The sequence below is a fragment of the Orycteropus afer genome, unplaced genomic scaffold, assembly GCF_000298275.1.
Source record: "Orycteropus afer afer isolate SDZICR_OR568_19922 unplaced genomic scaffold, OryAfe1.0 scaffold01170, whole genome shotgun sequence".
In the NCBI taxonomy this organism is placed as follows: Eukaryota; Metazoa; Chordata; class Mammalia; order Tubulidentata; family Orycteropodidae; genus Orycteropus; species Orycteropus afer.
In genome coordinates this window covers 149,569-165,721 of record NW_006922757.1, presented here as the reverse complement: position 1 = coordinate 165,721, position 16,153 = coordinate 149,569, and the positions used below count along the sequence as shown (strand labels likewise).

Below are 16,153 nucleotides of genomic sequence, written 5' to 3'. Positions count from 1 at the left end.
TCTTCCTTGGCAAGAATTCCTAGTTCTTTCTTTTCATCACTTACTTCTGCTATCTTGTCTTGTTTCTTTGTTTGAATGGAAGTTGTCTGTTGTCTCCAAGACATTATGAAGCTGTTTTCATTTGTTGATTGTGTGCTGGTTTGTTTCAGTATATCCAAATGAGTGGAGCAGGTATGTTCCTTTGGCATTAACTTGGCAGCACTAAGACACTCCCTGGCTACCTCCTGATTCATGGAGTAATTGATGGGAATGTAAGTATGTGTGTCGGTTTCATGTGAAGAAAAGCTGAAGTTAGAATGGACATGTGTTGTCCACTGTCTGGTATTGATTCAGTGGTGTAGGATTTGCCAGTGTGCATGTTCATTGGTTGAGATTGTCTGTGCAGTAAAAATGGCTGATTAGTGAAGAGTTGATGTCATCCTCCTGTTTGATCGGGCAGGAAAAGAGAAAAAAGGGGTGGGGGAAAAGAAGAGAAGGGAAAGGAAAAAAGATAGAATAATAAAAGACAGAAAATAGAGAAAAAGAGAAAAAAGGATGGGTTAAGTTGAAAGAATGGCAAAAATTTAAGAAAATGAAGAGGAAGAGGGAGAAATAAACAAGTAAAGGGGGAGAAAAATAGGGAAAGAGAGAAGGAGATAAATAAGGGAAATTAAGGAAATTGAAGATGAGGGACTTTTGTAATTATGGTCAGGTGGCAGCTCTGGGAGCTGTCAACTGCAGCAGGAACCACATTCCATAGGTGTGTTCCTACAGAAGTAGAAGGAGCTAAGCACTAATATTCTCCACCAGTGGTTGGCTGAAAAAGCTGCAGGTGTCTGCCTGTTTTGCTCAGTGTGAAAAGGATCAACAAGTGATATATGAGGAGGGAGAGATAGCTACAGCCTTTGGGTCTATCTGCATAGAGTGGATTGTTGTGGGTTGCTACAGGACTTCCTTGGCCTCTAGTTTTGGGGTGGTGAGGACAGATTCTGCCCTATTTGCAGGGAAGCTGTACTTTTTTGGGCAGAGAATCTAACTCACTAGTCCTGATTCACTGGCATGGCTTTGTCTACCTTCTGACAGATTCTGCCTAGAATCTAGTGAAAAGCCACCCTGATATACCCTGCTCTCCAACCACCCCAGCACAGCTTTTCAGTTCGCAGTGGTGGAAGGTGCTTGGCACAGTGAGCCCACTTTGGGGAGGAGGGTGCAGAATCGTGCCTCTGTTTCAGTGTGAAAAATTTCTCTCTGTCCCTTAGGCACCCTGTAGGCAAGTTTCAGCCCTTGACTCAAGCTGCTAGAGGTAGAGGTGTCTAGAAATCAGGGTTGGTGAAAGAGGAGCTTTGCGGCCATTTGTCCCTTTCTTGCCCCAATTCAGTCGACCCAGAGGTTGTCCCCAGCCCTGCCTCCTCAGCTGCCCAAACCCTGCTGAATTTAATTCCCTTTCATGCTCCATCTTCTCTCTGCCCTCTCTCCTGGCTCACCTGTGCCGCTTGTCAGTTTCTCTCCCACGGCCCACACATCTGTTGTTCACATTGAATTCCGTCCAATTTCTCTATACTGTATCGTTACCGCTGTGTGACTTCCATGAAGTTCCTTTTTTCCACCGCTCTTCATAAGCGTCTGCATCTCTATTGACAATGCTTCTGCTTGGACAGTTCTGCCTCTTCTCTCTCCCCAGTCACTAATCTTGGTTCATTTCTCTCTCCAATTGGTGTTCAATCTAATCTTTAACTTCTCATTTGATACTCAAAATTCCAGAAACAGTATCTGTATCTCTTTCACTCTGGTTTTGGGATTTCATTGCTGACAGAATCAGCAGATTTTGTTAGCAGGACACCATCTTGCCTCTACCCTGTAATGAATTTTTTATTTCAGATTCTGTATTTTCCAGATCTAGCATTTACATTTGGATCTTAGATTTTCTGTATCATTATTGAAGTTTTCATCTTTTCTTCGTTTTCTCTATTTTTCTTTAATTTCTTTGAAATATTTCTAATAAATACTTCAAAGTCATTGCCAATGTATTTCAATATATGCTTGTGCAAACTTCTTCTCTTCATTGTTTGTCACATATTTCTACTTTTCTGCATGTCTCTATTTTTTATTGCATGCCAGTCTCTGTGTACAAAAGAACAGAAGACACTTCAGTCAACAATATTTTCTCTGAAGCCAGCTTTTTCGTTCTTCTGTCAGGCAGCTAGAATGAAACTTGATCTCTTTAAACAAATCAGGAGTTAGATCAGGTCCTAGTTACACCGTAATTTTCAGTTCAACACTAGTTTCAAATGTCTTATGGATAAGGTAAGCTCATTCCTCCAGTGTGGCTTGATATCTAAGGTTTCTAAGACTATGAGATCTATCTCTGATTTTTAGCCTCATCCCACCCCAGCCCTGCCTTCTTTGTGCACTGCACAGTCAAAAAAAAATCCTGCGAGAGCATTTGCTTGCCACAGAATTAGTTCTCCATGCAGTTGTGTCTCCACCTGAATCTAGTCCATCATGTCAGTCCATAAGGCTGTTGAGAGATCAGATTATGTCTATTGAGCCCAGCAATATCTTCCGCAAAATCTAGTGCAGCTTCATTCCTTTTGTGACTCATGCACCAACCTCTGCCTTCTTACAAAGGGCTCACAACTTTCTAAAGTATGCTTCATGTAGACATATTTGTGTCATCAGATTTCCAATGGGATTACAAAAATAGTTTACACATGATTTGGTGTTTTCTCATGAGTGTTGATAGTTTGCTCCTTCTACATCATAACATCACATCTTCACACACAAAGATTTAAGGAGGTATATCTTTGATAATAGCTGGACAGTGACCGAAGGAAAAAAAAAGAACAAAGAAGAATTAATGCATTTGAATTATCATTTTGGCAAAGAATACTGGATATGCCATGGGCTGTCAAAAGAATGAACAAATCTGTCTTGTAAGGAATGTTCCTTGGAAAGGAGGCTGAAAGACTTCATCTCATGTACTTTGGACATTTTATCAGGAGGGACCAGTCCCAGGGGAAGGACATCCTGCTTAGTAAACAAAAGGGTCTGCAAACAATAGGAAGACACTTAAGGAGATGAATTGGCACAGTGGCTGCAAAACAGGCTCAAACATGGCAAGAGTTGTGATGACGTGCAGGACTAGGCAGATTTTCACTCTATTGTCCATAGGGTCTCTATGTACAATAGAGTCAGAACCAACTCGGTGACACCTAACAAGAATAATATTCTAATAAGCAACATAAATCAATCTTTTTTAGATTAAATTTTAGCATAATTATATTGTGATTTGAGAGCATTGTGTGTATCTTACCAATACATTGAAATAAGGGGAAACAATATATATACCTCAATTTTTTTTTACAATATATATACCTCAGTTTTTTGTTTTGTTTTATTTTAGTTTTTACATTTGTTAGACTCTATTGCAGCTTGGGTGATAGGCTGTGACTTAAATTGAGCCAATGCGATGGGCAAGCACAAGACTTGAAAGAGAGGCAGAGGACATCTTTCTACAAAGCCGACAAGCAAATTCCTGAGGATGAGGGCATTTCAGAATCCAGATGCTGTATTTCACTCTCTCGCCATCAGCTGGTGGGAGAGTCAGCATACAGTAAACTCTAAATCACAACCCACCTGGTGTGACTTTGAAGCAAAACAATCCAGTGGTTGTGCTCTCACTTTCACACCTCCAGCTCCTTTGATGATTTTTCTTTTTTCAAAAAACAAGTTTCCTTTTAATTCTCCTTCTAATTGAAATGTTTACTACTTTCTATTTCTATCTTTGAACGATGACTGATGCACAGTTGCTTGGCACTATCTGTTGTAGTAAAAATATTTTGTTCATTCCAGATTATGCAAAGAAAAGAAAAAGTTCTGATTGTAGTTCTACTCGCATTTATGTTTCTAATTTTTGATGTAGTGTGAAGGCTTTAAAAAAAATGCAAAGGACTCATTCATATCCTTGTAGCCACTTTAATAGTAGAAAGTGTCACTGAATCCTTTAAAACACATATTCAGTTGGTCAATAATAAAGAATTACAGCAGGTTAGATATTCAAGACCAAAGAAATTGGAGTTTAAAAACATTTGAATAGTTATTGGTAAGTAAATCTTTTAAACAGCATCTGAAAGTATTTACTAACACCGCAATTTAGCACTAAGCATTTCATTGGTCACTAGATTTATTTAAATCCTCTAAATATCCCATGAATGCTTTTGTTCTTGGGGCATAAATTCATTCTGAGGTTGAATATTGCTGACAATTTAATTTTCTGCATATAATTTTAACTGACTTGTTAGCCTTTTTTGTTGAGTCTTACAAGTTCTTCATATATATTGGACATTAAATCCTTATCTATGGTTTTCAAACAGTTTCTCCCATTTTGTAAGTTGTCTGTTCACTTTCTTGGTAATGCCCTTTTGGGCACAAAAGTTTTTAATTTTGATGAAGTCTAGTTTATTTTATTTCTCATTCTTCACACTTTTAGTGTCATATTTAAAAATCCATTAGAATCTTAAAAGAAGGAAAGTTCTATCCCTGTTTTCTACTAAGGGTTTTATGGTTTTAGCTCTCATTGATCCATTTTCAATTACTTCCTTAATATAGTGTGAGGTATGGGTCCAAGATCATTATTTCCCATGTGGACACCCGGTTGCCCAGCATGATGTGTTGAAGAGACTGTTCTCTCCCCATTTAATGGATTTGGTACCCTTATCACAAAGCAATTAGTCATACACGTATTATGGATTATCAATTCTATTCCATTGGTCTGTAAGTCTATCATAATATACCAATATTGGACTGTTTCAATTATTGTAGCTTCATAATAGGTTTTGAAATTTGGAAGTGTGAGTCCTCCTATTTTCTCAAGATTGTTTTAGATGCTCAGAGTATGAGGCTCATTTTTATAAGTTTTCCATGTATGTTTCAGGTGAAAATGTATTCCACAATTATTGAGCGAATGAGTATTCTATAGCTGTTCTATGTATGTCCAGCAAATCAAGCATAAGGTAATACTGTTCAAATCTTCCATATCTTTACTTTTTTGTCTGCTTGATAAATATATTATCTACTATAGTATTTCCCATTATGATTCTGGAACTGTCTTTTTTTACTTCCATCAACTTTTGTTTTACATATTTTAATACTAAGTTCTTATACACATCCATATTTAAAATGTAACATTTAGCCTCATAAATTTAAACTTTTGTAATTATCAAGTCATTATATCAGATAATACTTTTGACACACAATGAATTTGGTCTGATAGTATCGTGCCTACTGAATATTGTGTGTGTGTGGGGGGGTAGGTATTTGAATGGTTATTTTTATATGGTATATATAAAATATATTTTATATTTTATAGATGTGGTAGGTATTTGAATGGTTATTTTTATCTATCCTGTTATGTTTCAGTGTATCTTGATGCTTTACATGTCACATATATCAACATTTTAAATCCATTCCAACAAACTTTGTTTAAGCAGAGCATTTTGTATATTGAAAATGATTTTACTTAGTAATAATCTGGATTAATACCTACAAACCTACTTTATTTTTCTAATTGTTCTAGCTTTTCTATATTTTTTGGAATATTACTTTCTTCTGGTTTTTCTTTTTTCTTTTAATCTGGAAATTGTACATTCTTTACAAATTTTTAGTGCCTACCATAGGAAAAAAATACATATATACTTAACTTTTCAAAGTATACAATCAATAAATATCTTCCCTCTCTTTCTAGACCAAAAACACAAAACATTTTAACTTCAGTCATCATTTCCCAGTTTTTATGCCATTTTTGTCATGTATTTCAAGTCTAGAGTTTAATCCCTAAAATGTTATTATGGTTTGATGTAGTCAATGTTTGTTTATACTTATTCACATATTATTTTCTTTGTCCTCTATCTACAGTTGAGACCTTTCATACGGAATCACTATTCTTCTTTCTACAGAAGGTAGTGAATATCTATTGCAACAAAAACATTACATTTTTTTTATTATTATTTTTAATTTGACCTTATTCTTTTAATAAATATATAGAAATTCAGACTGGAAATTGTTTTCTACCAGCACATTAAAAATATCATTTCATTATTTACCATCATCCATTGTTGTTGCTTAGAAGTCACATGTCAGCCTAATTTTGCTCCTTTTCAGATAATTCATCTCAGCTCCACAGCTACATCTTTGATCTTCTCTTTATATTGGACGTTCTATAATTTTACTATAATTTCTCTAGATAAAAATTTTCATATTTATTTACTTATTTAAGATTCATAAGGAGTTTTTCTATCTGTGGATAATGTCTCTAACAAATTTTCAACTACTATATCTTCAATAGGAGCTCTGGTAGCGTAGTGCCTAAAGGCCCTTGACTGTTAACCAGAAGGCTGGTGGTTCAAACCCACCAGCCACTCCTCGGAAGGAAGATGGGGCAATCTACTGCCATAGTGATACTGCCTCGGAAACCCAAGGAGGGGTCGTTATGAGTCGTGTCTGACTCGACGGCACATAACAACAACAACAACATATCTTCAATTCTAATTCTGCTTCATTCTCTCTTTCCTCTCCTTGGGAACTCCCCTTTATATTTTTTTAGACCTTTTCACTCCACCCTCCATGTTTCTTTACTAATTTTTTTCTCATTTTCCATTTCTTTGTTTCTCTGTAAATTCAGTATACCTTCTTCTCACCTAACTTACAGGTTACAAATATTTTCTTTTCATTTGTTCTAATATACTAATATGATATTAAACTCACTGCCATCAAGTTGATACTGATTCATAGTGACTCCCTTTGGGTTTCGGAGGCAGCAATTCTTTACCAAAGTAGATTGCCCAGTCTTTCTTCTGCAGAGTGGCTCGTGGGTTTGAACAACCAGCCTTCTGGTTAGCAGTCAAATGCCTTAGGCACTACGCCACCAGAGCTCCTTAGTATGATATTAAGTCTATATATTTGTTTTTTTTATTTTAATTATTTTATTTTTCATAAAAGTTCTATTTGGTTTATTTTAGTCTCCTTGGCAATTCTTTAGAATGTCTTGTACCTTGCACATATTTTTAATAATTTTATTTTCTGTATCTCTTAATTTCTATATGCAGAGTCTTTTCCAGACTTCTTTCTCATATCTTTGTATCTTGTTTATTTTAGTGAGCAAGAGAGAAGGAGGAAGAAGGCAAAGATGAGGATAAGAAAGGAGAGAAAAATGGGAGAAAAGAGAGAAGGAAAGAGAAAAGGACGGGTGATGTGGTGGTTATGTTGTGTCACCTTGGCTGGGCCTGGTTGAGTGGCTGGGCAGTTGGTGGTCGTTATTCCCCATGATGAGACTGGCAATCAACCCACGATGGGATCTACCACAAGCACCTGAATAGCTGCCTTTGGGATGTGGTCTGCCTTTGGGATGTGGTCCTGTATATAAGAAGCCTTGGGGATGGTCTCTAGCTTTTGACATGCTTGGACCCTGCATGTACCCATGTTGTTGTTCAGCAGCCTGCCATGCTCTGCCGACCTTGAGACTTACAATGGACTTAAGTTAATGGCCTGTCGTGTGGTTTGGTAACATCGGGACTGTGCCTTTTTACTTGTCAACCTTGGGGCTTCTCGGCCTCAGCAGCCAGCAGCTGTCTGAGTGAAGAAATGCCTCTAGCTCCAGTGGGCCGGGAGCAGGAGCAGAAGGCAGAGCTGGACCCCAAGGTTGAGGGGCTTTTACCCATCCCCTAGAACCTGGCACTTTGAACTTGGACTTAAAGTCTCCAAAATGTAAGAATAAACTCCTGTTTGTTAAGGCCATCCCATTTGTGGTATATTTCTTGTCAGAGCAGCACTAGGTAACCAGAACAGGTGAAAAGAAAGAAATTCATTCTAACTTTTCAATAGCAAAAGGATCCAAAAATAAAATTTATGAAACATCTCCTCCTTGTGGACTTCTAGAATATTGCGATTTACATGATTCCTAGAGTACCTGCTTTGACTCCAGTGCTTCAAGTCCAGGCTTCTCATCTCAGTCTTCCTTTTAAGTTATTCTGCATATTCTCAAAACAAATCTCTTCCATTTTGGTCATTAAAACATTATCTTTATCCTTCTGTTTGAATATTGACAATTTTTGTTTTAAATTACTTATGAAAATCCATAACTCATTTCACTAGATCTTTGACAAACACTGTTGGTTCCTCTTGTTCTTCTCCTGGTTTCCATAGAAATTTTATGTTTTGTTTTCTCCACAGTCATGCAGTAAATTCTTTGTATTTTCTTTTAAAAAGAAAACACTTTAAATCACGTTTTTTCTCTCCAATAACTACTTACAAAAAGTCTAATTAAAGAACATGTGCCATTTCCTCTAACTTTGAGTTAGCCAGGGGGAACTAATAGTTCACAAGCTGGGGGATACAAAGGGAAGGAACAAATGAGGGAGGCTTTAAGGGATCCCACAAGAATGGAACAGTTAGAGGAATAGCACCTACCTCATTAAGGGTGACCACAACTGCAGCTCATTTTCCCCACTGTGATGACTTCACACTGGACCACAAATTGCTCCATCAAGGACTCCTGCCGTCCCATGTGACGTGATGTGGTCCCATCCTTCAAGACAAGCCTGGACTCCCAAATGTTGCAGGAGGGAATTACGACTAACAGCCTGGTGCACAGCAGAGGCACTCACTACCACAGCCTATCCTTTGCAGGTTTATGAACGCAGGGCCAGAGACTTAAGACCTAGACAGAAAGCTGACAGGCCTCGCTCCTGAAACTAACACCAGGGGACACTGCCTCTCAGGTGGCTGATCCTGGTTCCTACTGGGAGACTGACTAGTCCTGGTGGTGGGGGTCTTTACCGTGTTCCTGCTCTTGAGCTCCACCTAGCCCCCTGCTCAGGAAAACGTCAGTGGGTCCCTGCGTAAATCTTGTCTTGCCCCAGTGTCAAGAAGAGACTTTACAGCCAGAGACCACGGGGTCAATCTTTTTTTAATGTGGGTTGGAGTGAGTTCTTTATTCCCTAAAAAGCTGTTTCCATTCTTTGTGGAAAAACTAAAATCTACTGAATGTCTTCTCTATGTCAGCTGTTCATACAATCATTTTATTAAGTCCTACAGTCAACCTCCTAAGGCAGAAATTGTCATGATTTTAAGGATAAAGAAACAGGATTAGAAATATTCAGTTATTTCCCAATTTAAAAGACCCAACTAGGTTTTCTATCTCCAAACAATGACCTGTCTCTCATGAAACTTGACCTGGTTGTTCCTTCAGAGGGGAAACAAATGTATGGTTAGATCAGCACATATCCCCATTTAGGAGCTCTGGTGGTGTAGTGCCTAAGGCATTTGACTGCAAACCAGAAGGCTGGCGGTTCAAACCCACCAGCCACTCTTCAGAAGGAAGACTGGAAAATCTACATCCATGGAGATACTGCCTCAGAAACCGAAGGAGGGGTCACTATGAGTCAAGTCAACTTCACAGCAGTGAGTTTGGTTGGTTTATTTATATCTGAATTTAGGGTGCTCTGGTGGTGCAATGGTTAACACTCAGCAGCTAACTGAAAAGTCAGCAGTTTGAACCCACTCAGCAGCTCTGCTGGGGAAAGACCTGGGGGTCTGCTCCTGGAAAGATGGCAGCCTAGAAAACCCTCGGGGACAGTTCTACTCTCACATACAGGATCACTGTGAGTCAAAATCAACTCAATGGCTCCTAACATAATTATTTTCATATCTAGTGTCTTTTAGATAAAAATTTAGCAAAATAACTAAACCTAATAAAAAGTTCCCAGCAAAAAATAGACTAGAAATATTAAAGGTCTTGGATTATTAGCTGAAGAATAGTGCCAGAAAGTAATGCGCCAATCAAATCAAAGAAAAATTAATTTATTTTTGTGGTGACAGGGAACTGTAATTGGTATTTTTAAACAGTTTAGTGACTTCAGGAATATCATGGTGATATGAGTGACCCAATTCCACACTATGAAAACGCAATTTTTCATTAAAGGTAAATTGGGTAAGCAAGTAAATAAGGCCAATGATCCAAGAGATATTAGAATACAACTGACTCGTAATGATCCAACAGCACATGGATGATGCAAATCATAGAAATCTAAGTCTAAGTAGAACTACCTTAGAGATACCAACAGCATGAATGAAAGGTTAGAGAGGGAGAGAGAGAATGTGTTCCTGGGTGGTACAAATGGTTAACAAACTCAGCTGATTGAAATTTAATTGAAAGATTGAAAATTCAACCCCACCGACAGGAACCTTGGAAGAAGGACCGGGAGACCTGCTTCTGAAAAATCAGCCCCCAAAATTCAGTGGAACACAACTCTATTCTGACACATATGGTTTGCCATGAAAGAGAATCAACTCAATGACTGCTGATACATATATACTGTGAAAACTGTGAGAGCCAGAACTCAAAAGGACTGCCTTGTTTTTCTCAGTCTGGCAAGTTTTCTGCCTTTGACAGGGTGGAGGCTTGCCAATTTTCTATCACTCTGTTGGTGATATTGGAAAATATTTTGAATTTTCCTTTTCTGTCACCTTGCACACATTCCAGCTTTTGCAAGATACACTCTGTGTGTGTACACTACAGCTCTCAATGCATATTATTTTTTACTCGTGAAACAAATCTAGTACTTATATATAAGGAATCAAAGTTTAGAGACAAGTCATACAAATGAAGGAGCTCTGGTGGCATAGTGCCTAAGGTACTTGACTACTAACCAGAAGGCTGCTGGTTCAAACCCACCAGGCACTCCTCAGAAGGAAGATTGGGCAATCTACTTCCATAGTGATACTGCCTCAGAAACCCAAGGAGGGGTCGCTATGAGTCAAATTGACTCCACAGCAGTGAATTTGGTTGGGTTTTTTTTTGGTTGGTGATAGAAATAATTCCAGAGTGCCAGAGATCACATGATAGAATTTTGTAAGACTAATGATTTATTCAGTGTGAAAACTTTTTCACCATCATAGATGGCAGCTATATATGTGGGCCTTTCCAAATGGAATACAGAGGAATCACATTGATTACATCTGTGGAAAAAGGTGATAGAAAAACTCAATATCTTCAGTCAAGACAAGGCCAGGAGCCGACTGTGGAACCGATCATCAGTTGCTTAGGTGCATGTTCAAGATGAAGTTGAAGAAAATTAAAACAAGTCTACAAGAGCCAAAATATGACTTTGGTTATATCCCACCTGAATTTAGATACCATTTGAAGTATTGAACACCAATGACCAGAAACCAGACAAGTTTGGGGATGACATCAAGAACATCATACATGAAGAAAGCAGATGGTCATTAAAAAGAGAGGCAAAGAAAGAAAGACCAAGATGGCTGTCAGAAGAGACACTGAATCTTGCTCTGGAATGGGGAGTAGCTAAAGCAAATGAAGAAATTATGAGATAAAAAAACTGAAAAGAAGATTTCAAAGGGAGGCTCAAGAAGACAAAGTAAAGTATTATAATGAATTGTCCAAAAATCTGGAGTTAGAAAAACAAAAGGAGAGAACATACTCAGCTGAAAAAAATTGAATATAAAACTCAAGCCTCGACTTGCAATATTGAAGGATTCTATTGGAAAAATATTGAATGATGCAGGAAGCATTGAAAGAAGATGGAAGGAATACACAAAGTCACTGTACCAAAAAGAATTGGTCCATGTTCAACCATTTCAGGAAGTAGCTTATGATCAAGAACAAATGGTATCAAAGGAAGAAGTCCAATCTGCACTGAGGAATTGGTGAAAAACAAGGCTCCAAGAATTCATGGAATACCCACTGAGATGTTTCAACAAGTGGTGCAGCGCTGAGACATTTACTCAGCTACCTGGCCAAATTACTCGAAGAGATCCACATTTGTGCTCATTCCAAAGAAAGGTGGTCCAACAGAATGTGGAAATTATTGTACAATATCTCAAATATCACATTCAAGTAAAATATTGCTAAAGATAATTTAAAAAATGATTGCATCGATATATTTACAGGGAACTGCCAGGAATTCAAGCTGGATTCAGAAGAGGACATGGAATGAGGCTATCATTGCTAATGTTATACAGAACTTGGCTGAAATCAAAGAATACAAGAAAGATATTTCCTTGTGTTTCATTAACTATGCAAAGGTATTCAACTATGTGGATCATAACAAATTATGGATAACATTGAGAAGAATAGGAATTCCAGAACACTTAATTGTGCTCATGAGGAACCTGTACATAGACCAAGATGCTGTTATTTGAATAGAGAAGGGGATGCTTCATGTTTTAAAATCAGGAAGGGTATGTATCAGGGTTGTATCGTTTCTCCATAGCTATTCAACCTGTATGCTGAACAAATAATCCAAGAAGCTGGACAATATGAACAAGAATATGACATTAGGATTGGTGGAAGACTCATTAACAACCTGTGATGTGCAGATGAAACGTCCTTCCTTGCTAAAAGTGAAGATGTCTTGAAGCACTTACTGATGAAGGTCAAAGACTACAGTCTTCAATATGGACTAAACCTCAACATAAAGAAAACAAAAAACCTCACAACTGGACCAGTAAGCAACATCATGATAAATGGAGAAAAGATTGAAGTTGTGAGGGATTTCATTTTACTTGGATCAATAATAAATACCCATGGAAGCAGTAGTCAAGAAATCAAATGTCATATTGCACTGGACAAATCTGCTGCAAAAGACCTTTTTTAAAGTCTTTTTCTTCTTCAGAGTCTGTCTTCAGTCTGGAAGCTCCACTGAAACCCATCCACCACAGGCAACCCTGCTGGTGTTTGAAACATTGGTGGCACAGCCTCCAACCTCACACAACATGCAAGCCACCACAGTATGACAAACTGACAGACAAGTTCATCCCCCTGAGCTGTTCCAAACCACTCTGCCCACTTCCTGGCCTTCCCCCTACCTGTCCCAGCCATCCACTTTGGCTTCCATTTCCTGCCTAGGGGTTTTCCCCTTACCCATTCTAGCCATCTGCCCTGGCTTCCCCCTTCCTGCCTGGAGGTGCTCCCCTTACCCATTTCAGCTGTCCATCCAGCATTCCCACTTCCTGCCTGGGGCTTCTCCTCTAACCCCTTCTGTCTGTCCTCACTGGCTTCCCACTTCTGTCAAAAACCAAGCCAAACTCACTGCCGTTGAGTTGGTTCTGAGTTATAGTTACCCCTCCTTGGGTTTCCAAGTTGGTATCTCTACAGAAGTAGATTGCCCAATATTCCTTCCAAGGAATGGCTGGTGAGTTTGACCTTCCAGCCTTCTGGTTAGCAGTCAAATGCCTCAGGGACTACACCACCACATCCAAATTTATCTAGACATTCAGTCTTTGAGGAGTGAAATAGTTTATTCAGCCTCCTGAGTTGCTCACTCTGCAGTACATTGAAGAATACCAAAACAAAACCAAAACCAAACACACTGCCATTGAGTCAGATCCAACTTGTAGCAACCCCTCCTTGGATTTCTGAGACAGTATCTCTACAAAAGTAGATTGCCCAACCTTCCTTCCGAGGAGTGGCTGGTGGGTTTGAACTGCCAGCCTTTTGGTTAGCAGTCAAATGCCTTAGGCACTATGCCACCAGAGCTCCTTCATTGAAGAATAAGAGTGAGGAGAGTATTGTAGGTCTTATAGATATTAGAAAAGATAATAATGGAATTTTACGAACAACTTATTCTAATAATTTGACAACATAATAAATGTACGTATTTATCGAGAGACAGTACTTACCAAAATAAATAACACAAAGTTTTTGAATAAATTAATTAAATTTATAGTTGCAAACCTTATGACAGGAAAAAACTCCAGATCCAGATGGTTCCGTTGATAAATTTCATCAAACATTTAATGAAGAAATCATACCAATTATGCACAAGCTCCTTCAGATAATTTAAGAAAAGGGAAGATTTCCTAACACCTTCTAAAGAGCCAGCATACGCTTTTTACCAAAATAAATAAAAATCCTTTTTAAAAATCCAACATCCACTCTTGATTTTAAAATATAAATTTTTCAGCAAACTGTGGATGGAAAGGAACCTCTTATAAATAAACCATCTATGAAAAACCTACAGCTAGCATCATACTTGCTGACAAAAAAACTGTTTTTTCCCATAAGATCAGAAATAAGTCAAGGATGCCCATTCTGACCACTTCCATTTGACACTTTGTTGGAGGATCTATCAAGTGCAATAAGGTAATAAATGAATTCATGCTGGAATTTAGAAAGTAAAAATTTCTTTATTTTCAGACATTGTGATCATCTATGAAGAAGATCCTATATAATCTATAAAGTACTAGTAAAACTAATGAGTTTTGCATGTTTGCAGGATACAATATAAGTAAACAAAATTTGATTGTATTCCCATGTACTAATGAGGAAATGTAAATTGAAATATAAAGCTATCTAAACTACCATATAAAATATGAAATATGTAAGGATAAATATAAACAAAAGATATACAAGACCAAAAGCTATAAAACATTACTGAAAGAAATTAAAAGGGACTTACATAAATATAGAGGTATAGTGTTTTCCTGACTTGCTCTTCATAAGGAATGAGTACATTCATCAGTTAAGAATTACATTACATATCTGATAATACCCAAATCAATATTGCCTCAAAGCTCCTGAATCTAAAATATCAAAGATAGAAGTGTAATACTATACCATGGTCAGCAAGAACATCACGTAATTTTTGAGATCTTCCTGTAAATCACTAGCTGTTTGCATACTCTCATCATTGCTGCCTTCATCTCTTTATTCCTGAATGTGTAGATGACTGGATTTAAAAAAGGAGTGAAAACTGCATCAAAGAGAGCAAGAAATTTGTCCATCTGGGAATTTGGGTGTGGCCAAGTATAGACAAACATGGTTGGACCAAAGAACAAAAGGACTACAGTGATGTGAGCTGACAGAGTAGAGAGGGCCTTGGATGAACCACCTGAGGAATGTTTCCAAACAGTAAACAGGATGAAGATGTAGGAGATTACAAGTATGAAGAAAGAACCAACACAGATAAACCCACTGTTGGCAGTGACCATGAACTGCAGTCTGTAGGTATCTCTGCATGCTAGTCGGAGGAGTCTGGGTAGGTCACAGTAGAAGCTGTCCAATACATTAGGGCCACAGAAGGGTAAATTAACTATAAACACCAGTTGGAAAAGTGAATGACTGACACCAAGGGCCCAAGCAGAAGCAAGAAACAAAATGCACGTTCTAGGACTCATAATGGTCTGATAGTGGAGAGGCTTACATATGGCCACATATCTGTCAAAAGCCATGGCTATGAGCAGCACTATCTCCACACCACCAATGACATGGATGAAGAAGATCTGAGTGATGCAACCTCCAAAGGAGATGATTTTGTGCTTTCTGAACAGGTCATGTATCATCTTGGGTGAAGTGACAGAGCAGGCTCCCAAGTCAATGAAGGAGAGACTGGCCAGTAGAAAGTACATAGGAGAATGTAAGTGAGGATCAGTAGTTACAGAAAACACAATGAGGATGTTTCCAGTCATGCTTGCCACATAGAGCACTGAGGAGGACACCAGGAGGAGAAGCTGGATCTCCCATGAATTGGTGAGTCCTAGAAACACAAACTCAGACACCACAGAGTAATTCCCTCCATCCATTGATCCAGCCAACAGGGCTGCCACTGAAATTATGAGAACTAAAAAAAATAAGGAAAAAATTGTAATTAAGATGATAATAATATGTCTTAGAATAATTTATGCTACAGTGTCCTCATTATGAATCAAAAGTATGTAGTTTTCAGTTCCTCAAATATACAAAAACAAGAAAAATCAATATAGTATAATCACAGCTTGTTAGCACAACGTGATTTAAACCTGTCACCAATACTATCCCCACAATATTTTGGCTTCAAATTAATTGAAAATTAAAAAAAAAAAAAAGGTGGTCATTAAATTGATTCTGATTCATGGTGATCCTGTGTGTTACATGGTAGAAATGTTCCAGAGGGTTTTCTTGGTTGTAATATTTATGGAAGATTACAAGGCCTTTCCTCCACAACTCTACTGGGTGGGTTCAAGCTACTACATTTAGGTTAGTAATCAAGCATAAACCGCCCAGGAAGCCCTAATAGAAGATTCCCATTGCCTTTGAATCTGTTCCAATTCATGACAACCTTATATAACAGAGTAGAATTGTCCTACAGCTTCCAAGGTCCCACAGTTACTTTACAGAAAC

At 38.1% G+C, this 16,153-nt stretch overlaps 1 protein-coding gene across 1 annotated transcript; it reads right to left on the bottom strand.

The window, feature by feature from the left end:
- Positions 1 to 14,628: 14,628 nt before the first annotated feature.
- Positions 14,629 to 15,621, bottom strand: LOC103212946 (olfactory receptor 4F3/4F16/4F29). The gene has a single exon (XM_007958858.2). It carries the CDS (start codon positions 15,574 to 15,576, stop codon positions 14,629 to 14,631), a length of 948 nt encoding a protein of 315 aa, XP_007957049.1. The 5' UTR covers positions 15,577 to 15,621.
- Between the last annotated feature and the right edge of the window lie 532 nt (positions 15,622 to 16,153).

Bases quoted from the DNA above. Each gene is read 5' to 3' on its own strand.
- LOC103212946 (XM_007958858.2), bottom strand. From the start codon at position 15,576: ATGGATGGAGGGAATTACTCTGTGGTGTCTGAGTTTGTGTTTCTAGGA.